The sequence below is a fragment of the Gossypium hirsutum genome, chromosome A09, assembly GCF_007990345.1.
Source record: "Gossypium hirsutum isolate 1008001.06 chromosome A09, Gossypium_hirsutum_v2.1, whole genome shotgun sequence".
In the NCBI taxonomy this organism is placed as follows: Eukaryota; Viridiplantae; Streptophyta; class Magnoliopsida; order Malvales; family Malvaceae; genus Gossypium; species Gossypium hirsutum.
Genome location: NC_053432.1, coordinates 66,830,469 through 66,855,178, shown reverse-complemented (window position 1 = coordinate 66,855,178; position 24,710 = coordinate 66,830,469). Strand labels below are relative to the sequence as shown.

Here is a 24,710-nt window from a genome sequence, read left to right as displayed (position 1 = left end):
TGGTACATTTAGGAAAAGAGGAATTTTGAGTTAACCAACATCCGAGAAAGGCTAGACAGAGGGGTGGCAAATCTTCAATGGTACAATCTTTTCTCTAATTACAAACTTCTTCATTTAGATAATTATACCTCGGATCATCGCCCTATTTTCTATGATACAAATTATTTAGAGGGTAATAAAAATATAGCTAAAGATCAAGGCTTTCTATTTGAAAGAACGTGGCTTTTAGAAGAGTCATGTAAAAATGAAGTTCAATCCCTTTGGAAAACCAATAAGCACTTAAAGATCTCGAATCATATCCACGTAGTTGGTGAAGGATTATGTAACTAGGCTTTGATGATTAAAAGGGAGAAATATCATAAAATTGGTTTTCTAAAGGATAAATTGAATATCATTTACAATGCTCCACCAAATAATGAGAAATTGGAAGAGATTATTGAAGCTAAGCTTGATCTTAATCTGGAAACTGACAAAACAGAGTTATATGAGGAGCAAAGGGCCAGATCAAATTGGCTTCAGTATAGTGATCGTAATACGAGTTCTTTCCATAGTCTTGCTTCCACTAAACACCAAATAAATAAGATTAAGAAGCTAAAGGGTGAGGATGGCTCGTTTATTACTAAAGAGAATGAAATAATGAAGATCGCTATCAATTATTTTAAGGATTTCTTTCTTAACTCTCGTCAGAATAATGATGAAACTGTGTATGAAAAGGTAACCTCCAATATCTCCTCTTCAATAAATGAGCGTTTGTCGCATGAGTTCAAGGTGGAGGAAATTAACGAGGCTATTCAAAAGATGGGTCCGACTAAAGTGCCAAGATATGATGGCTTCTATGAAGTTTTCTTCCAAAAATTCTGGTATATACTCAGGCCGGTTGTGGCGCAGTATTGTTTACAAGTCCTTAACAGGAAGATATCGCTAAACAAGGTAAAATTTACCAATATTATTCTTATACCCAAAGTAAATGATGCGGACATGATGTCATTGTTTCATCCTATCATTCTATGTTTGATATTATACAAAATAATCTCTAACACCATTGCTATTAGACTCAAAATGGTTTTGGAACAGTTTATTGATCATACCAAGGAGACTCATTTCAAATAACATACTAGTGGCCTACGAGGTTTTACATGTGTTGAAAAGGAAGCGTAAAGGGAAAAAAGGTTCGTTTGCTCTTAAGCTCGACATGAACAAAGCCTATGATAGAATGGAATGTAGGCTTTTTAGAAGGCATGATGACAAAAATTGGCTTTCCAACTGAGTGGATTAATCTGGTTATGCATTGTATTTTCTCGGTTTCATACACGGCCAATTTCAATGGGTTTTCAAGTGATAGATTTTTCCCTCAACTGGGGCTGCGTCAAGGTGACCCTTTAAGCCCCTACCTTTTTCTACTTTGTACTGAGGTTTTTTCATCTTTACTAAACTCTACTGTTCAGATGGGTAATTAAGAGAGGTGAAGGTATGTAGGGGAAGCCCAACTGTCACTCATCTATTTTTTGCTAGCGATAGCATCGCTTTTGGTGAAACAAATGAGTTAGGAGGGCAGGTCATGTTGGATATTTTGAGACTGCATGAATCTGCTTCGGGGCAAAAAAATAAATCTTGATAAGTCACAAATATTTTTTAGCTCCAATGTATCTGATAATTCTTGTAATCAATTGGTGCAAATGTTAGGGGTTCATCCCTAGTTGTGCATAGAAAGACATTTGGGTTTACCTACGATGGTTGAGAGAAGAAAGAAGGATACCTTTCAATATATTTATGATAAAATAAGAATGAAAGTTTAGAGTTGGGGGGCTAGATTATTATCCCAAGTAGGAAAAGAAGTTTTCATTAAGGCGGTCCTTCAAGTGATTCCTACATATTCGATGTCTTGTTTTTTACTTCCAAAGACGCTTTACACGAAGCTTAAAAGTATTATGAGCCGATTCTAGTGGCAAAAAAACTCGACTCGTAGAGGTATGCATTGGTGTAGTTGGGCTAACCTTGGTCTTCCTAAAAATAGTGAAGGAATGGGTTTCTAGGACCTAAGCAAGTTTAATATTGCGCTTTTAGAAAAACAAGGTTAGAGGTTAGCCATTAATCTGAATTCTTTACTTGGACGTATTTTTAAAGCAAAATATTACCTTCATGCCTTGTTTTGGAATGCCACTTGAGGTAACTATCCATTGTATGCTTAGAAAAGCATATATGCGGCCTGAAAATTATTAGAAGATGGTTTTGGTTGAAAGGTGGGATCGGAATCTCAAATTTCCATTTTGCAAGCTCAATGGTTTCCTCGTTGCGCGGGGGGAAAATTCAAGCTACTACTGCAAACAGTAGTATTGAAAAAGTATTAGACCTTATTGATCAATCAGCAAAGACTTGAAAAGTGGAACTTATTAAGTGCCTTTTTATCCCGATGGAATCTCATGCAATCTGTTGTATTTCTCTTTCAATTTACACAATTGAAGATAAAATAGTGTGGTGTGCAAATAACTCTGGTATGTATACAGTACGTAGTGGTTACCGCTGTCTTGTCGAATTGAACATCAACGACACTATAAATACTGATAATACAGGATTTTACAAGCAAATTTGGGAGCTAAATCTCCCCCAAAAAATCAGAATCGCCATTTGGCAATTTACATATGAGTACATTCCTACTGTAACTAATCTCTACAACAGAAGAATAAATTCATCTCCCATTTGTCCTAGCTGTGGAGAGGCTCTTGAGAATTTTATGCATACCCTTCTGATGTGTGGCCCTGCAAAAAATGTTTGGCGATCAATTGATATTGATTGGTCAAATTTAAATAGAAATATGAATTTTCACATCTAGCTTAATGTTGTTTTTCAAAACAAAAGGCATGATTTTGGTGAGATTGCTGCAACCATAAAGAAACGCATAATGCAAGGAAAGAGACAATCAGTCCAAGATATATGCTCTATTATCTTCAACATTATAAGGGAGATGAGGGAGTTGAGAAATAAAATACCTACCCAGGTGAAAATGATGACTCCGATATAAAAGCCCCTTCAAGAACCTTTTGTTAAGGCGAACTTTGATGCTGCGTTTAAAGCAACCCTCCACCACTCCTATTCTGGTTTTGTCATTAGGAATAGCAAAGGCTCAGTTATAAGCAACGGAACAGTACTCAACAAATTTGTCTCCTATCCCTTTACAATAGAAGCCATAACTTGTCTCCAGGCCTTGAACTTTTCGCGTGAAATGGGTTTTAACCATGTTTAAATTGAGGGTGATTCTCGGACAACGATTGTTAAAATAAATCAAGTGCTACCAGATTATTCAGACATAGGAACTTATATCGAAGAGATAAAGATCAAGGCAAGTTTTTTCCAATACATCTCCTTCCACCATGTTGATAGGCGAGCAAATATAGTGGCCTACATGATAGCAAAAGAGAGGATTTCGTTACCAGAAGACAGTTTTTTGGTGGAGGAATTACCTGTGGCAACAGAGGCATTTTTGGCTAGAGATCTATCGGGTCTAATTCCTTATATTTAAGGGACTGGATGCTGCGTTTTTTTGGATCTTTAGCTCTAGGGGCGAAGCCAGAACAAATTTTTAGAGGGGCCGAATGAAATTTTAATTTTTTATAGTCTATATCTTTATAATTTTTAAAGGATTAAATCAAATTTTTATAATTTTAGGGGGCCAAAGTGTAATTTTCTTTTACTATTTTAAAATTTTTTAAAAATTTTAAGGGCCTAAATAAAAATTTTACATTCTAGGGGGGTAAGGCCCCTGCCAGCCCCCTTAAATCCGCCTCTGTTTGGCTCTATCTTAAAGCAAGATATTTTCTTTCCTTTGCTAGTGTTTTTGTGTTTTGGCTTGACTATATGTGTGTTTTATGTCCTTTCATTTACCCACAAGCCGCCAAGTGTTATTGCATATTTTTATTCTTTATTTTGTGTCTTCCAGTTGGAGTGGGCAATGACTTTCCTGCTTTGCTCCCCTTTTGTACTTACTTTTTCAATTTTGAAATAAATCTCTCGGTATTACTCGAAAAAAAAAAGTTTCTGTAAAAAAAATTCCTTAAACTTTACTGAAAATATATTACTACATATTATTGTCAATTAAAATTACAGTAAAAACACCTGTAAATTTTAAGGAAAAAATACTTTCATTCAGAAGAATAATAAATAATAATAATAAATAGATAACTCTGGTATGTATACAGTACGTAGTGGTTACCACTGTCTTGTCGAATCGAACATCAACAACATTATACATACTGATCATACAGGATTTTACAAGCATATTTGGGAGCTAAATCTCCCCCCAAAAATCAGAATCGCCATTTGGCTATTTACACATGAGTACATTCCTATTGCAACTAATGTCCACAACAAAAGAATAAATTTATCTCCCATTTGTCCTAGCTATGGAGAGGCTCCTGAGAATTTTATGCATACCTTTCTGATGTGTGGCACTGCAAAAAATGTTTGGCGATCAATCGGTATTAACTGGTCAACTTTAAATGGAAATATGGATTTTCGCACCTGGCTTAATGTTGTTTTTCAGGGCATGATTTTAGTGAGATTGTTGCAACCACAGCTTAGGCACTCTGGCAAGCCTGAAACAATCGCATAATAGAAGGAAAGAGACAATCAATCCAAGATATATGCTATTATCTTCAACATTATAAGGGAGATGAGAGAGTTGAGAAATAAAATACCTACCCAGATGAAAACAATGACTCCAATATGGAAGCCCACTCAAGAACCTTTTCTTAAGGTGAACTTTGATGTTGCGTTTAAAGCAACCCCCCACCACTCCTATTTCGGTTTAGGCATTAGGAATAGTAGAGGCTCAGTTATAGGCAGCGAAACAGTACTCAACAAATTAGTCTCCTATCCCTTTACAACAGAAGCCATAGCTTGTCTCCAGGCCTTGAACTTTTCGCGTGAAATGGGTTTCAGCCATGTTTAAATTGAGGGTGATTCTCGGACAACGATTGTTAAAATAAATCAAGTGCTACCAGATTATTCAGACATAGGAACTTATATCGAAGAGATAAAGATCAAGGTAAGTTTTTTCCAGTACATCTCCTTCCACCATGTTGATAGGGAGCAAATATAGTGGCCTACATGATAGCAAAAGAGAGGATTTTGTTACCAGAAGACAGTTTTTTGGTGGAGGAATTACATGTGGCAACAGAGGCATTTTTGGCTAGAGATCTCTCGGGTCTGACTCCTTATATCTAAGGGACTGGATGCTACGTTTTTTGGATCTCTAGCTTTAGGGGCGAAGCCAGAACAAAATTTTAGGGGGGCCGAATGAAATTTTAATTTTTTATAGTTTATATCTTTATAATTTTTAAAGAATTAAATCAAATTTTTATAATTTTAGGGGGCCAAAGTGTAATTTTCCTTTACTATTTTAAAATTTTTTAAAAATTTTAAAGACCTAAATAAAAATTTTACATTCTAAAGAGCAGGGTCTGCCAGCCCCCTTAAATCCGCCTCTATTTGGCTCTATCTTAAAGTAAGATATTTTCTTTCCTTTACTAGTGTTTTTGTGTTTTGGCTTGACTATATGTGTGTTTTATGTCCTTTCATTGACCCACAAGCCACCAAGAGTTATTGCATATTTTTATGCTTTATTTTGTGTCTTCCAGCTGGAGTGGGTAATGACTTTCTTGCTTTGCTCACCTTTTGTACTTACTTTTTCAATTTTGAAAGAAATCTCTCGGTATTACTTAAAAAAAAAATTCCTCTCAACCTTGAAACACCTACAATTTTTTTAAGGAAAAAAATACTTTTATTCAAGAGAATAATAATAAATAGACATATCACATAATACAAATAATAAACAAAACATTAAAAATTATTGTAAAAATATCATTGTATAAAAAAGAGGTGAATAAAAAAGAAAGATAAATTATCAATAACCAAAATTAAGAAATTAACTAGAGGTACATCACCGTGACAACTATTGACAATTACATTCTAATCCGTCATTAACAGACGAACACGGACATAAACTCCAATAAATCATAGTTGCATGAAAAACCAAGTAAAAAATGGCTTTCCTCATTCTCATATTGGAGTCAAATCCTATGATCACTAATACTCAATCACGACGAAATACTTGTATAATTATTCTTAATAAATCTGGTAATAAATCTGGTGGTATATTTGCCTTATAAATCTCCATTTACACAAGAGTACAAATAGAAAAACGAAACTGTAACTAAAAAGAATGAAAACTAAAATTACCATAACTTTTAGAGAAATATAGTGGATGAAACTAAAACCGTTATAGTTTTCAAAGAAAATAAAACTAAAACCTTCGCTATTAAAAAAAAACAGCATGAATCTAAGCCCTGTAATATGGTTGAAAACGAGATTAGAAAAAGAAACCAAACAAAAGAGGTGTGGGAAACGTGCAAATTTGATGTTACTGTTGTTGATATTAATATAGACTTTCCTTGTTTCTCCGTGTTCACCAAAAAACCAAAAATAAATCACCCAAAGACCGAAATGATATCATCAACATGTTCACCTATCCTGAGTTTCACACAACCGAAGGATGTTATGATGATCCGAGCAGTCCGAAACCCCAAAGCATTGGAAAAAACCACTTCATTGAAGATGCATGCATCGCCCCTTAAATCCATGAAAACTTCAATCCTTCACTTCTTTTCCAACTTCATTGATCCGCCTCTCAACCCGTCCGTCGACCCGACGCATGTCTTCAAGGGAAACTTGGCTCCGGTGGACGAAATGAAGCCAACCAACTGTGAAGTAATCGAAGGTGAGCTTCCACTCTGTTTAAATGGCGTTTACATTCGAAATGGTCCAAACCACAACTCCAACCTCGTCGTGCTCTAAATTTGTTAGAAGGCTACGGCATGCTTCACTCGTTGAGGTTATCAAATGGCAAGGCAACGTATTGTAACCGCTACGTCAAGACTTACAAATACATGGTCGAAAAAGAAGTTGGTTTCCCCATCTTTCCAAATATGTTATCGGGCCTGTATGGCCTGCTTGACGTTGCTCGTTTGTCCAAATTCATAAGGAGATACGTAACAGGGAATCTAGATATCCTGAAAGGGATCGTTTCTGGTAAACTTTTGGCTTTATGCGAGTCTGATTTGCCATATATAGTCAATGTAACTCAAAATGGTGACATTGAGGCTTTGGGACGTTGGGAGATCGATAAAAACTTGCACTCCAACATGACTGCACACCCCAAAGTCGACAGTGAAACAAAGGACACATTTGCTTATTCATGGAGCTTTAAAACTCCGCATCTTACCTTCTTCCGCATCGACGAAAAGGGTGTTAAACAAAACGAAGTACCCATTTTTTCCATGCATAGACCAAGTCTAATTCATGATTTCGCCATTACCAAGAGGTTCGCAATCTTTCACGAGACACAGTTAACATTTTCATTGTCAAAAGTGTTAATTGGAAGAGGTTCCCCTTTGGTTTATGAACCAAATAAAACTACAAGAATTGGAGTCATCCCACGGTACGCTAACAGTGACTCAAAGATGAAGTGGTTCGAGGTTCCAAGGTTTAATGCATCTCACATTGTAAATGCTTGGGAAAATGACGAGGACGAGATCATCGTGGTGGCATCAAACATTTTGTCTTTGGAAAATTTTTTAGACAGCATGAAACTGGATGTTGTTTTGGAGAAGATAAAGATTAATACCCAGACTGGACATGTTTGCAGGAACCTTCTCTCAACAAGAAAATTGGACCTTGGGTCTATAAATACTAGCTATATGGGAAAGAAAACCCGATATGCATATCTTGGTGTGATTGAAGAGGCCCCTAAAATGTCAGGTTTGGTGAAGATTGACTTGGAAACTGGGGACGAAGTTGGAAGAAGATTTTATGGGGATGATTGTTTCGGAGGAGAGCCATTGTTTGTGAGAAGGAATGTTGAAGATGATGAAGATGATGGATTTGTGATGACATTCGTTCATAACGAGCGAACGGATGAATCAATGTTCCTTTTGATGGATCCTAAATCGCCCGATTTCGCTACCATTGCAGCACTTAAGTTACCTAGGCGTGTACCGTATGGTTTTCATAGCTTATTTTTTACTAATTCGAAAATTCCTATTTAATTTTAAGTTACTGTGACTTGGTTAATTAACCAAATCACATGTAAAGTCAATTTCATATGAATATACTTTTCTTAAAAAGTTAATTAAAAAATAAAATTTCTAAATTGTGGCACTGTTTGTATGTATAAAAGTTGACTAATTGTGATTTTTTATGGCCAATACTCCCACTAATACCAATTTCTACATATCTTTTTGAATGCTGGTACCCAAATTTATCCTGTTTTGTATTCTATGCAAACACGGTCCCAATCTATTAATTCAACTTCTCAATCTTCTTGTCGGACTATAACTTGGTGTTCGCAACTTGTAAGTTGATAGGGATCTCCATATTTGACTATCTATTCCATTACAAGTAAATTCGTCCATTATCGATGTAATTATGTAGTGAATGTTGCTCATTAAAGTTAATATAATATTTTAATATTCGTACATTCGAATAAAAAATGTGAAATACAATTGGTATTGTTCTTCTCAAAAGGAATAAAAAATAAAAACAATTGACCGTAAAATAAATTGAAAGTAACCAGCGAAATCACACTAGGTTTAATTCTCAAGAATCGTATAATTTTGCATAACACTAGAATTTAAATAACAAAAGGATGAGAGAAATTATTTTTCTCTCTACTTTTTTCTTGTTGTATTCCGTCTAAAATGAGGAGAATGACCTCCTATTTATATAGTTTCTTGAAGGGGCATAGTAAAATACATAGGAAAAAAAGGTAAAACCGGAAAAAACAGTTTTCTAAAAACCTGTAATAGTCAAATAAAAATATTTTCTCGAGAGGAATGAAAACCAAAAAATAAAAGCAATTGATCGAAAATTTGATCAAAAAATAAATTAGAAGAAACCAACAAAACCACACTAGATTTAATTTCCAGAAATGATTGGAGGGATTATAGATGATCTTGCTTAAAACTCAATCTCCTAAACAAAATTTCTCTCTTAATGAGAAAAAATGTTTTTCTCTCTATTTCTCTTGTTGTATTATGTTTAAAATATAGAGAATGACCTCCCATTTATATAATTTCCTGAAAAGCATAGTAAAATACGCAGGAAAAAAAAGGTAAAATTGGTAGAAACAATTTTCTAAAAATCTGCAATAGTGAAATAAAAATATTGTCAGTTGACCAAATTTTCGAAATCTAAACAAATTTTGTTTTTGAAAAATAATACAAAAATTTTACTCAAAAAAAAAATGCACGATACTTGTTGAAAACACGGACCGGGCCAAGTGGTGACGACACACGCATGTTAGGCCTTTTAACTCCAAATTACTCAGAGAAAGAAGTAATTCTATATATTATGGCCAACTAACGTGAAATTGCACTTTTCTTTTACATTATTAACAATGAATGTATACGTGAAATAACTCTTTAATAATTAAAGTATTTTTTATACCTTTATAATTTGTGTAATATTCAAATTATAAATAAAAATAACATTTTTATCCCTTTTATATCTAAGTCATTATTGTTATGTTTCCTTAATGTTACAACACCCACCTGTCAATTATTTATGAAAGCCACAAATCAATTAAATAAATATGACACTTAAGCAAATTTCCTAAATTGCTAGAATATTTTATTATAGTATAAATAGACAAATAATTATAATAATTCTAAATAAAATTTTCAAATATGTACTCAAATATATATATGGTAAAACAATAAATATGAATATTTTCTAACCAAATATAGAGAAATATATTTCCAAAGCAACCATAAATTTGATAATAGTTGCTTAGAAGTTTGCACACAATTTAATATATTGGAAAACTCAAAAAAGAAAAAATCAAGAAGAACTCTATTGCCCTTCCACTTTTTGCATTTTTCTCATACTAGCTTTACTTTCTCCGTCCAAAGCTATTTTCATTATTCTACAATTACATAATTAAAATATTAATACTAAAATAAAATTAATTTTTTGGAATTATAATTTAGAAATGAAATTGGAATATGGACATCACATATATAATGTTAGAATTTTATTGGTTTTAATTATTAAATAAAATATGGGTCAAATATGTGTAGATACTTTAGTAATTGAGTTTTAATCAAATTCTAATTGATTAGAACTAATATGCCAAGGTTATAAATATTAGGGTTATGGTCCCCAAATTAGATACAATATATCTTTTCTAATTTCTCATCATTAGGAAAGAGAGAGAAGATATTCTTTGAATTTCTTTTGTGCTAATTTTAAAGATCAAATCCCCAAGATCCGGTAAAATTTCAAGAAATTTAATGGATTCAAGTACATTTCTGCATCTAGTTTTGTTCTTGATAATTTAACATGATAGATTCTAGTTTATTAAATTTTATTTTAGATTTATTTTATAAATCTAAAATTGGTCAACATAAATAAATCTAGAATAAAGAAATTATTCTTTTTTCTTTTTGAGTATTTGTGTATTGAATTTTGTTTGCCTTTTGTTTCACTAACCTTTCAATTAGTTTTCTTTTGAGATTTTAATAAAATATTATTTTGATTGAGAAAAAAAAAGGTGGGAAAGTTTAATAGTTTTCCTTTATGTTGATGAAATTTGGTGGAATATGTTTTACAGAGGATCTCAAGTTTTACCACACAACAATGTAAATAGCAGGACCATGCGATAGCAATGGAGCTTTTGAATGTTTTTTAGCCATTAATGTAAAGTATGGAACTTCGGCAATGGCGCAAAAGTGTTCTTGTCAATAATTACCACCTAAAGCTTATCTCTGTCAATGTTATATTGTTTGTCAATAATTATAATGTTCTTTCAACCTATTTTTGAATTGCCATAATAAAATAATTATAAGAATTTAAAAGTACTTCTAATGGGTTTTATTAGCCAATGCCTTTTAATCGCTATTTAAAAATAATACAATAATATTATATTAAATGGAGAATTAAAATAACAATAAGATGATTAAGCTACCAATGTGACCTAGTTTTAGAATCAATATCATATTGGATTTGTATTTGAAACATTAATAATGTATAAATTCATACATTATCGGTGAATTAAATTAGTAAATTAATAAATAATTTTTATATGTAGTGTATAATTTTGTATTATTAAAGCGTCAAATACAAATGTAATATAACATTTGTTCTAAAACTAGCTCATGTTGATAACTTAAGGGTGCATTTGAATGAATAGTGAGATTGACTCTATTAAGATTAAAAACAAATGTGACGGTGAGATTAAAATCAATAATGAGATATACGTCTGGATTCCAATATAGTTATAATGGTAATGTGAAAATAAAAAATGACTATTAAAGGTATAAGTTTACAATGTATTTATAACATAATAAATAATTATATTAAATTATGTTCCTATTAAATAACAATAAAAGTATTAAAATTAAATTATTATACTATTTTTTAGTAAATAATGAATCATAATTATGATCAGAAATTTAAATATTTAATTAATATATTTATATAATAACAATTTATAACATTGGGTTATATCTTCCTAATATCGTAACTCAAAGAAAAAGAATTTACTGCTTCTGTTAGAAAAAATGAAAGACTAAAATTTTTATAAGCCCTAGGAAAAACAAGGTTAAAGCAAGGTTAGATTTGTCAAATAGGTAAGCTAGTGGGTTCATTAAGGATTAGTTTAGAATTGCTGTTAAAAAGTATTGTGAAAAAGTGTTTATTAAAAGTAATTTTGAAAAATTTGGTTTAAGATTTAAGTATTTAGTATTGTTGTGAAAAAAGTGATTTTAAAAGGATAAATGTCTATTTTAGACATGATAATGTAAAGGAAGAAAAGATGTATTTAAATATAAATAACTTTTTTTTTGTAAATGTAATTTGAATATATAACCCATATTAGATATTAACATAGCATAAAAATCATAAATCTAACAAATTAAAATATTCTATGTATTTGAATTAAGTTTCAAAAAGGGGTAATAATTGAATAGGCAATATAAATATTAAAAATTTTACATTAGCATTTGCAATTTTATGTGAATTTATTAAACTACAAGTTATGGCATCTCTTGTTAATTTCCAGTTCATAATCACTTCAATTGTTTGATTCACCATCATTATCATCATCATCACTTTCTCTATCTTGCACATCTTCTGGATCAATAATATTCTCATATGCCTTGTCAATATTTTCGTATTCCATAAAATCTGCATCATTTCGACTTACATATTTTTAAATAAAATTATGTATCACCATTGTAACAACAACGATCATCGTTTGATTTTCAAAACTACAACATGGTATATCCCTTAAAATGAACCTTTTTTTTTCAAAACACCAAAAGTTCATTCAATCACATTACGTGATGATGAATGTGAATGATTGAATATCTCTTCTTTACCAGATATAGATCTACCTATGCGAAAGTTAAGTAAATGATATTGTTGTCCTCTATATGGTCAAAGATAACCTTTCATTTGAGAATATCCAGATTCAACAAGATGATATTTTCCTATATGTCATAACTTGATAAACAATTAATTCAAGAGTTGTTTATTTTTTTAAATTACAAATTAAAGAATTTATACTTTATTATTTAAAAAAGAAAAAAAATGAAATATCTTACCATTTGGTGGGTACAGAAATTTCTATTTTGGATCTCAAATTGCATCAAGAAATATTCTAGTATCATACGTCGGTCCTTCTCATCCAGCCATAACAAAGGTGAAATACTTATTAAAATCACATACTGCCATAACATACTGAGTCAGGACTCCTTTTCTTCCAATGTAAAGAATTTGTTCATTCGATGGAAGAATAGCAACAATATGTGTACCATCAATTACACCTATGCAATCCTGAACAAATAATCATATTAGTCCCATGCATATTTTTAGTTAAAAAATATTAAAATATGATAATATAATTTTAAATTTTAACTTTAAAGTGCTGCACATATCTAGAATCATTATGCATTTGTTCGGTTATTGAGCTAAAAGAACGATCATCGAGTGCAATTATATCAATGGCTCCAGACTTTGCAATTGTGCAATTATATCAGCAGGTGCAATTATATCAATGGCTCAGGCACAATTGCAAAGTATCGACTTATTATTGCTCCAGACCTTTGAAATCTTTCTTGATATTGGGAAACTTTTGCACCGGTGCCCAATATGTACAACAAAGTTTCCAACATTTCACAAGAAGATATGTGTCTTGTAGTTTGCAAATTGTATCTTGTCTCCAAAACTCTTAACAAACTTGTGAATACAAATTTTGACATCCTAAAATTAATAATGCAACGTGATTCATAACCATCAAGGATCTCTAGGTTCCATGCTTCACCTAACTATTTTGAATCCATGCATGGTTGCTTCAATATATATTTCCCATAATATAATTGCACAAAAGAAGATGCAACATGAAATAATTGGCTAAAACTTTCCATGCGTTGTAAAATCTCTTTATTTTCCCTTTCATCATCGCTTTCATCACCATTAGAATTGTCAACCATGCTCATCACATGTGAACAAATTCTATATCCAAAAACCAAACATAAAAAACTATTGATAAAATTAGATTACACATAAATAAGTAGAACAAAAACAAATAGCCAAACAATTACTATTAGAGTTAGAATCGAGTTAAACAAGAAAGAATTTATTCAAACTGTGAAAAATAAAATTAAATTAAATAAAAAAACACACAGATTTTTACGAGGAAACTCTTTCGGGAAAAAACCACGGGCAGAGGAGAAGAAAATTCACTATGTCGAATTCGAATCAATACAAGAGGAATAGACTATGTCTATTTATAGGCTTGTAAAGCCATATTCTAGTAAGACTGAAACATCTTATTCTAATCAATATCAAATAGATGGAATTTAATAAGGTTTAAAAAACCTTATTCTAAAATAAAATAAAAGAAGTGTAATTCTAAATGGATTCTTCTTTTATTTTATTTTATCACTGTATTTTATTGAAATAAGGATTCGGGTCACTTAATTCTAATAATCTTCACCTTGACACGACTTCTCAATAAACAAGTTCTTCATCACGAACCCTCAACGAACAAGTTCTCCACCTCCTTCATAAAACCCCTTAAGGGTTTAACTTCAACAATGAACACCAACCAAGTTTAAGCAATGCTCAAACTTGGTTATAGGAAGTGACTTAGTCATCATATCTGCAGGATTTTTATGAGTACTAATTTTGCTCACAACAATATCACCACGAGCTATAATATCACGAATAAAATGATACCGAACATCAATGTGTTTTGTTCTCTCATGAAACATTTGATCTTTTGTAAGGAAGATTGCACTCTAACTGTCACAAAATACTATACTGATTTGAAGGTCTTTATTAAGTTCATTAAAGAGTCCCTTCAACCAAATAACTTCTTTACAAGCCTCAGTAATCGCCATGTACTCAGCTTCAGTGGTAGACAAAGCGACTGTAGTTTGCAAAATGGCTTTCCAACTGATTGCACAACCTTCGATTGTAAAGACATAACCTGTGAGAGATCTTCTTCTATCAAGGTCTTCAGAAAAATCAGCATCAACATTCCCAATGACTCCATCTCTAATTTTTCAAACTATAAGCAAACATCAGTAGTACCTCGTAAGTATCTTAAAATCTATTGAATTGCTTTCCAATATTTTTTACCGGGATTCGCCATATATCTGTTAACTGTACTAACTGTATATGATAAATCTAGACATGAACAAACCATAGCATACATGAGAAATCCCACTGCACTAGAGTATGGAACATGTGACATGTACTCAATCTCATTATTCGATTGTGGAGACAAAGCCGATGAAAGTTTGAAATGGGCTACTAAAGGAGTACTAATAGGCTTAGCACTCTGCATATTGAACCTGCAAAGAACTTTCTCAATATACCCCTTCTGACTTAGGTAAAATTTACTTACTTTTCTATCTCTGAGAATCTCTATACCAAGTATCTTCTTTGCTGGTCCCAAATCTTTCATCTCAAATTCTTCACTTAGTTGGGCTTTGACCTTTCTTATCTCTCTTTTATCTTTTGTTGCTATCAACATGTCATCAAGATAAAGAAGAAGATACACAAAAAAACCATCACTGTTTTTCTTAAAGTAAACACAACTGTCAAAACTACTTCTTTTGAAATCATGAAAAGTCATAAAGGAATCAAACCTCTTGTACCACTGCCTTAGTGACTGTTTCAAACCGTTAAGGGACTTTTTCAGCAAGCAAACATAGTCCTCTTTTTCTGAGATTGTAAAACCCTCTGGTTGTTGCATGTAAATATCCTCTTCAAGCTCTCCATGCAAAAATACAATTTTTACATCTAACTGCTCAAGCTCCAAATCATGCATGGCCACAATACCAAGCAAAGCTCGAATCAAACTATGCTTCACAACTGGGGAGAACACATCTGTGAAGTCTACTCCTAGAATTTAACTGTAACCCTTTGCAATAAGCCTTGCTTTATATCTGGGTTCTTCAACTCTTGGAGTCCCTTCTTTCTTTTTAAACACCCATTTACAACGAACAGTCTTCTTGCCTTTAGAAAGTTTCACAAGATCCCATGTTTTGTTTTTGTGAAGTGATTCCATCTCCTCTTGCATAGCAAACATCCATTTTTCTGAGTCTTTACAGCTAACCACCTCAGAATAATTAGATGGCTCTTGGTTTGCATCTATATCTTCAGCCACATTTAAAGCATAAGCAACTAAATCAGCTTCGGCATACTTCTTTGGAGGTTTAATTTCTCTTCTAGTTCTATTTTTGGTGATAGAGTATTGTGGTGAAGAAGCAACTCTATTCTCAATTTTTGTACTGGCCTGAGGAGTTGACTCTGGATTAATTTGATGCTCCACCTGCTTTTGATTTTCTTTATTGGAAGAGTCTTTAAGAGATAAGTTAGGTAGCATAGCAGTTTCATCAAAAACAACATCTCTGCTAATCACAACTTTTCTATTTTCAGGACACCATAACTTAAACCCTTTTACACCAGCTTTATAACCAAGAAAAATGCATTTAATGAATCTCGGTTCTAATTTTCCATTATCAACATGAGCATACGCAGGGTACCCAAAAATATTTAAATCAGAATAATTAGCAGGATTACCAGACCATACCTCTTGTGGAGTCTTTTTCTCAATGGCAACGGATAAAGATCGGTTGATCAAAAAACATGCAGTAGAGACTACTTCTGCCCAAAACGACTTTGGTAAGTTGGCATTTGACAACATACATCGAACCTTCTCCATGATCGTTCCGTTCATTCGTTCTACAACGCCATTTTGCTGTGGAGTATGGGGAAATGCAATCTATTAAACTCATCAGAACAGAACTCTAAGCCATTATCTATGCGAAGGTATTTTATTTGTTTTCTTGTCTGTTTTTCAATCATAATTTTCCAAGACTTAAATGCAGAAAATACATCCATTTTCTGCTTAAGGAAGAACGCCCAAACTTTTCTGGAAAAATCATCAATAAAGGTTAACATATAATTAGCTCCACCTCTCGAAGGCACTCTAGATGGTCCCCACAGATCAGAATGAATATACTCCAACGTTCCCTTCATGTTATGGATTCCTCTGGTGAATTGAACTCTCTTTTGCTTCTAAAAACACAGTGCTCACAAAAATTCAGTTTGCAAATTCCTTGTCCATCAAGAAGTCCTCTTTTGCTCAATTCTGCCATGTCATTCTCACTCATATGCCCTAGGCGCATATGCCAAAGTTTAGTAATATCATCATCTGACAAGGAAGAGGAAGCGACAACTGTATCACAGTAACAGTAGAACCCTGCAAAACATATAACTTGGCAATCTTTCTCTGCCCTTTCTTCACAACAAGGGAACCTTTGGAAATCTTTAAAACCTTACTTTCAGCTGTGTATCTGTACCCTTTTGAATCAAGAGTACTCAACGAAATTAAATTTATTTTCAATTCTGGAACATGTCGTACGTCACTAAGTGTTCTGACAACTCCATCAAACATCTTAACTTTAATTGTTCCAACACCTGCGATTTTACAAAAATATTATTTCCCATCAAAAAAACACATTCAGACACTGTTTTGTAAGTTGTAAACCAATCCCGATTGGGACTCATGTGGAAGGTGTAGCCTGAATCAAGTATCCACTCCTCGCTTACTTTAGAATCATTGACAGAAGCGACTAGAAGTTTACTATCGCTGTAGTCTTCTACAACATCAGCTTCACCGAAATTTTTTGGTTGTTTTCCCTTCTGATTCGCAGCCTCCTTTTTAATCTTATTCTATAGCTTATAGCACTCAGATTTAATGTGTCATTTCTTCTTGCAAAAGTTGCAAGTTTTACCTCTGTTTGAAGACTTTGATTTACCCTTAGATTTACCGTGAGGATTCCGTTCCTGTGTCCTTCCATGATCATCATCAGCATTCTAATCTTGTCTCCCACGAATAATGAGACCCTCTCCTTGAGAGTTAGGCTTAACCACAAGATGCTTCATCTTATCATACGAGGTCAAAGAATCATAAACCTCATCAACTGTGAGAGACTCGTGACTATATAAAATCGTGTCTCTAAAGGTTGAATAAGACAGGGGCAACGAACAAAGTAGAATCAACCCTAGATCTTCCTTATCATACTGAACCTCCATGGCCTCCAAGTTTGAGAGAATTTCTTTAAACACTATTAAGTGTTCGTGTATTGACACACCTTCCTCCAAACGATGAGCATAAAAACGTTGCTTCATATGAAACTTGCTTGTTAGAGTTTTCGACATACATAATTGTTGTAGCCTCTTCCATAATGCAGCGGCGGTCTTCTTTTTTATCACATCCTATAAAATTTCGTTGGACAAATGCAGATGTAATTATGTTAATGCCTTTCGATCCTTACGCTTCTTCTCTTCATCTGTTAATGTCGAAGGTATCTTATCTATCCCTAGCTGGGCATCTTTCAGATCCATCTGCGCAAGAACTGTTTGCATCTTAATCTGACACAATGTAAATATGGTGTTGCGATCCAACAGCAGAATTTCATACTTCAAAGATGCCATTACCGTGATCGAGATGAACAACCCGGAAGTTCGGATACCAATTTGTGAAAAATAAAATCAAATAAAATAAAAAAACACACAGATTTTTACGTGGAAACCCTTTCGGGAAAAAACCACGGACAGAGGAGAAGAAAATTCACTATGTCGAATTCGAATCAATACAAGAGGAATAGACTATGTCTATTTATAGGCTTGTAAAGCCATATTCTAGTAAGACTGAAACACCTTATTATAGTCAATATCAAATAGATGGAATTTAATAAGATTTAAAAAACCTTATTCTAAAATAAAATAAAAGAAGTGTAATTCTAAATGGATTCTTCTTTTATTTTATTTTATCACTGTATTTTATTTAAATAAGGATTCGGGTCACTTAATTCTAATACAAACAATAAACAATTGATTCAAGGAAGCAAAGAATCAATTTAAAATAACAAACAATCGATTCAAAGAAGCAGCAATACTTTTAGTCACATAGTAGATATCTCAAGACCCTAGAAGACTAGAAAATTTTGAACTCAACTCCATTTCCATCTTAAGCTACCAAGCTGTAATCTTGGGATTAATTGATAAAAACATAGTTCACTTGTCTTTATTGAGTAATAAATTCAGTGAGAAAAAGTATAGTGGACTAGAATCTCGAACTTCCTTCGACAAGCTATCAAGCACTTTGACTATTTGTGGAATACCATATGGATCCATAACAGGAGTCAAACTACATGTGGCTTGACTCATATTGTCAGCCACACTGCATAATTTTTCAATTTTACTGGACAATCTTGCGGCCACTCCAATTTGTTTTGAGGATTTCTTCCTTCTAGTTTTAAAATGTAAAGTTCATCCCTCATGTGTTTTTTTCTTTTTTGATTGTTTCAATCAATGTGGACGTCATTTATCGTATTTTCTTCCTCATTTTCTTCAAGTATGTCATTGTTAACATCCTCAAAAGATTCACTAGGGAGTATACTCAAAGAAGATACCCATGTTTTATCACCATTGACAACTATCCCATTGAACATCTGATTCAACTTCCCTTCGAATTCAAGATCAATGCCCGAAGTTCTAATTTTTTAGCTTCAAGTACAACCTACATATAAATTAATAGTTTAATGAGAAAGTATGGTTTCCTTGTCTTTTTTTCCCACTACTTCGGAAATTTCTATGTAAATTTAAGTTTAAATATTTTTATACTAAATTTCTTACCCATGTTATATGTAAGGGTTTATTGTCTTGAATAATTAAAATATGGGGAGAAATCCACTTACATAAGTGAAAAAGTAAACCAGTTTTACATTTTTCGTAATATTTTAATAATCCAACCATTGAAGCTATCGATATAATTATGTTTAACATGCATATAAATTTTCGAACCAATCAAATATCTTTATCATATCAATCTAAAAATGTGTATATATGAATATTTATTGGTAGTTTGAATTTTTTTATAAAAAGTAAACGGTCAGGAATTTTTAATTTACGTCAAATTTAGCATGCATGATTTATATGGATGGAGTATGAAATATGACGGCTAAATTGTTAAAATATTAATCATATAAAAAATTACTAAAATATGTAAAAATATTTTAATTTTACACTAGTATAAGTGAATCCTTCCATGTTATCTTTTTAAAAATTCAATTGATTTACAAATAATATAAGTATAATTAAATACAAAATATACTAAACATACAACCTAAGGCGAATCCGAGGGGGTTGGCAGAGGCCTCGGCCTCTCCTAAAATGGAAAATTATTGTTTTGGCCCTTTAGAAAATTTTAAAATTTTAAATTAGTAAAGGTAAAATTACACTTTGGCCCTCCTAAAATTATGAAAATTTAATTTAATCCTTTAAAAATTATAAAGATATAGACTATTAAAAAATAAAATTTCATTTCGGCCCCCTAAAAAAATTCTGCATACAACACTTTTTTTTCTTTTCTTTTTTTTTTTTTGTAACAAGAATAGCTAGAAAGTGAAAGCAAATAATAAATTAACTAAAAGAAGCAACCATAGGATGAAGATTACATTTAGCTCCCTTAATAAGTTGGGCCTTCCTCGTATATTTACATCTCATCATAGTTCCCTTTATCAAATTTAGCCATCCAATCAGCTACTTTGTTATGCTCCCTGGATATGTGTCGAAGACAAACCTTTCAATCTCGGCATAAAAGTTGATATTTTAATACAATATGATAAGTTTAATATAATATTGATATTTTTACAGTAATTTGTTATGATAGATAATTAAAATCATATTATTTTCAATATAAATATAGGATATTAGCCATAATTATAGTGACATTTTTAACAAATATGTAAATTTTAGGGTAATCTACAAAAATAGTCACTTTTGTTTGCCTCAGGTTACATTTTAGTCACTTATGTTTAAAATGTTAAGTTTTGTCACTTATGTTATTATTTTGTTACGAAGTGATCACTCTACCGTTAAGTTCCGTTATCTCTCTAACGGTAATCCTACGTGGCAGTCCAACTAGATTTTAAGTGCCAACTTGGATTTCTAAATGGGATGAAAATAGATTTTTAATTAAAAATTTTAATTAATTAAAATTTTTAATTATTCCTTCTTATTACTGATTTCAACTATTTTGATCTTAATAATAGTTTTTCCAGTCAGATGAGAAAAAAAAAACCCATTAGAAAAAAGAAGAGATGGAAGAAAAATTAAAAAGAAGATATGAACAGTCTTTTTAGTTAAGGTTTAAGTTTAAAAATTTTAATTAATTAAATTTTTTTAATTAAAAATCTATTTTTATCCCATTTAGAAATCCAAGTTGGCACTTAAAATCTAATTGGACTGCCACGTAGGATTACCGTTAGAGAGATAACGGAACTTAACGGTAGGGTGATCACTTCGTAACAAAATAATAACATAAGTGACTAAAACGTAACATTTCAAACATAGGTGACTAAAATGTAACCTAAGGCAAACAAAAGTGACTATTTTTATAGATTATCCTAAATTTTATGATATAAATATGTTAATTATTTGGAGTAATGTATAAAAAATTACCAAACTCAAAGAGTTAAAGCTACATATATATGTCAGAATTATTTCAAAGAAAATATATATTTATTTAAATTCTTAGTAAAGTATATTCCAACACATTTATCCATTTATGTTTATAAAAGTTATTTTTCATGTTTTCTCGTATTTTAATTATGAACCTTTGAATTTAAAATCTTGCAAATTAAATATAAAGAAAAAAATCCTTTATATCCAAATATAAATTATAATCTTGAATTTGATTTTTAAATTTTTTTTAAATGTTTCGTAAATAAATTTCCAAATAAATACTGTGTATATGGTGAATAGTTAATAATGATAACTTCAAATGATAGAAAAGGAATGAATTGGATCGGATGGGATGGGATGGCATAGAGTTTGCAAGCCAAAGGACATTGGTGGACTGGGTTTTCGGGACCTTAGACATTTTAATCCTGCATTGCTGGGAAGACAAGGGTGGCGGTTAATGCTTGAACCAGGGACTCCTTTTTTCAAGGTTTTTAGCTCTAAATATTACCCGAACAGAAGTTTCCTTGATTCAGAGATGGGATCTAACCTCCTATTTGTGGAGGAGTATTTGGTCTTTCAAAGAGTTGATGCTGAAAGGAACACGATGGAGAATGGGGGGTGATAAGCTTATAAATAGAAAACTAACAGATGGCTGCCAACAAACGATTCTTTTATTGTGCAATCAGATGCTTCGAGTTTTCTCCCAAATAGCAAAGTCAGCATGCCTATTGATGTTATTAATAATAGGTGGAGGGAAGATCTTGTACGCGCTGAGTTCAACGAGGTGGAGGCAAATGCAATCCTTGAAATGCCTCTGGCTCCGGAGTTTTGTGATGACAAGCTAATATGACTTTGGCATTTCAACTGTGATGGGAAGCATTTAAGTAAGAGTGGGTATAGACATTTATCCTCCCAATCTCAGTGAGAGCTATTTGGAAGACTAATATCATGCCAATTACCAAAGGTGGAACTTTTTGTATGGAGAGCTTGTAACGGAGCAATCCCGACTGCCGGAAACATTGCTTACAGAGTTCAAGGAGCATCCCATATATGTCAGTGGTGAGATTTTGAACGTGAAACGGAGATGCATGCTTTACGAGATTGTCCCTTTCCCAAAGAAGCTCTTTCTTATTGCAAGGTACCAGCATTTTTGTCTTCTACTGATATTGAAAGTTGCTTAGATCGGATAGACTTGGCTGCTAGGAAAAATGAACCAAAACAGCTTCTTCGAACTCTTTCTTATGGTCATTTGGTGTCTTCGGAATATAAGAAATAGAATGCTTCATGAAAATATCTCGTTTAGTGCTCCTAGGTTTGTTGATGAGATTCGAAGCCAACTGCAGGAATATAGAATTATAAGAGAGCTACTGAGCAAGTATTTTGGGCAAATCATTTGGTTAAAGTCAAGTTTGATGCTTGTCTTGACAAATTGAGCAAAAAAGGAGGGGGCGGTTTTATCATTAGAGACTGACGGTTTTGTTCTGTTTTGCTTGGGAAGAATTGAAGATGCAGGAGTCGCATAAACTCTTGCTGCAATTAAAGCGATGGAATTGGCACACCAATGAAGACATCAAAAAATTATCATTGAAGGGGATGCTCTTAAAGTCATCACAGGCTTGCAAAAAAAGGAAAATCGACCTGTCAGACATGGGACCAGCGATCACAAAAGGACAGATTTTAGCAAGATCAATGAAGCTGCACATCAACTTGCAAAACACGTTCAGGATGTTTACTGGATGGAAGAATATCCACCATCTCTTCCCAAAGTTGTAATTACGTTATAATATTAATATCATATTAAATTTTGGTTCATAGGTTTTAATATCAAACTACAATGCATGATTTCCACTCACTCAATCCGACGTTACATCATTCAAACAAAGGACAATTATTTACCTAAAAAATCCTCTTAGCTAGAATTTTCAACGATGAATCGTTTGATTATTACCATCAAAGCTTTGGCCGGTTCAGAGTTAGGATCAATAGTGAAGAACCCATGTTGTTGTCCTTCAAATTCAACGTACTCGATCTTCTTCCCCCAGTTCTTCAATCTCTCAGCATATTCCTTTCCTCGGTCTTTCAACAGATCGTTTCCACCAACCACCACCAGAATAGGGTCTAGATTCACCTGTTCCAGATGGCGGCTGACGGGCCCGAAAGGGTTTATCAGCGGGTGATCCGTCGTTTCTCCCATCGGTACAGATAACCTCCAAAACCTACACAGAAGCTTAAAAGATTCAAAATACTGCTGTTCAGAGTGAAGTTTTTTTGAAATTTAGCTAAAGCCGTATGACAAACCTGTCAATGAGCTCCAAATTAAGGAAGGCATCTTTGGGACCCTCAGCTTCGGATCTTGTTAGCACTGTCCCGCCAAAGAAAGGTGCTAAAAGCACATACCCTCGGACCAGAACCGGCGCCAGGTCTAATGAACCAGCCCCTAGTTGGACCGCCAAATTATGAGCAATAGTACCACCGGCTGAGTCACCAGATATGAACACCTTGCTAAAATCCGCTACATCAGTTAACCATGGATCAGGGTTGTTGGCCAGAGCTTGAGCTTGGAGCCATTTCATAGCCATGAAACCATCTTCAATGGCTGCCGGGAGTCTGTTCTCCGGAGCCAAACGATAATCCGGCGAAATCACGACAGCTTGAAGGTTTGAAGCGAGGCGGAAGCAGTAGTTTTGGCAGTTAGGCCAGGCACGTGATCCAATGCAAAAACCACCACCATGGATGTAATAAAAGACGGGGAGCTTGGGTGATGAAGGTGAAGCTGGCTTATAGAGCCTAAGCTGAAGGTCATGCACAGGATCAAATACAATATCTTTCCACAAAATAGAGCCATCATCATTGACTGGGACATTGAAGCTTGGCTTAGAAGAACGCCAAATGGAGCCATCGCTGTAAACACGAAGGACACCTCGGCATTCATCGACTTCATGGGGAGGGGTTGTAATGGAAGCAGAGGCAGCCATGTCAGACATCTTTGCTGTTTCAGATCGGACTGAGAGGTGAAGAAGGAAGAGTAAAGGGAATGAAGGGGAGAGGAGGAACAAAGGACAAGTTAAATGTAGGCGGCTTTGGGGGAAGGGCTGGAGAATCTTAATTTGGCCAGTGGCGTTTTGTTTCTGTTGTTTCCTATGGGTAGGTTTTGTTGGACAAGTGGCTTTCTCCTGCTACTTTGGAATTTAGTTCGCCTGTCACTGTTAAGACTAACATGTTGATCAAAAACCTTAACCCGCGATTAAGGTAATTGCAGGCAGAACTAGAAATTTACATCGCTGCATGTGAATTACCATAAACCTGTTTATGTTTGATTCCATTTTATCTTTCCTAAAGAAGGTTTTAAAGAGTTTTCATTTCGACAGTGAGCTGAAACCTTTTATTTTTAAAGCTCCCAAAATAAGATTGACCAGATTGAAGTTTTAAGGTTACCGGTTTGAGAAACTTCATTCAAACACAATTATATATATCAAACTCAAGCAGAGTTGCTGCAGACTAAATTCCGTGTGAATGCAGAAGCAGGTGATGTAGAGATCAAGGGAAAACCCAGACTTGAAAGTGAGCGTCGAATACCGTTACAAGTCTAATATGAGTTGGATATACTCGAT

At 33.3% G+C, this 24,710-nt stretch overlaps 1 protein-coding gene and 1 pseudogene across 1 annotated transcript; one reads left to right on the top strand and one right to left on the bottom strand.

Annotated features, from left to right (window-relative positions):
• The first annotated feature begins 6,142 nt into the window (after positions 1–6,142).
• LOC107890299 (probable carotenoid cleavage dioxygenase 4, chloroplastic) lies at positions 6,143–8,106 on the top strand (annotated as a pseudogene).
• Positions 8,107–22,855: 14,749 nt separating this feature from the next.
• On the bottom strand, positions 22,856–24,465 carry LOC107890065 (probable carboxylesterase 15). The gene is made up of 2 exons (XM_016814579.2): positions 23,398–24,465; positions 22,856–23,315 (listed from the first exon to the last, which is right to left on the bottom strand). Exons 1-2 carry the CDS (start codon positions 24,081–24,083, stop codon positions 23,009–23,011), a joined length of 993 nt encoding a protein of 330 aa, XP_016670068.2. The 5' UTR covers positions 24,084–24,465; the 3' UTR covers positions 22,856–23,008.
• Positions 24,466–24,710: the final 245 nt, after the last annotated feature.

What these genes read in the sequence shown, in the direction of transcription:
- LOC107890065 (XM_016814579.2), bottom strand. Translation starts at nt 24,083, where the DNA reads ATGTCTGACATGGCTGCCTCTGCTTCCATTACAACCCCTCCCCATGAA. An exon ending in AATTTGGAGCTCATTGACAG is followed by an intron (nt 23,316 to 23,397) that starts GTTTGTCATACG and finishes GCTTCTGTGTAG; the next exon opens with GTTTTGGAGGTTATCTGTAC.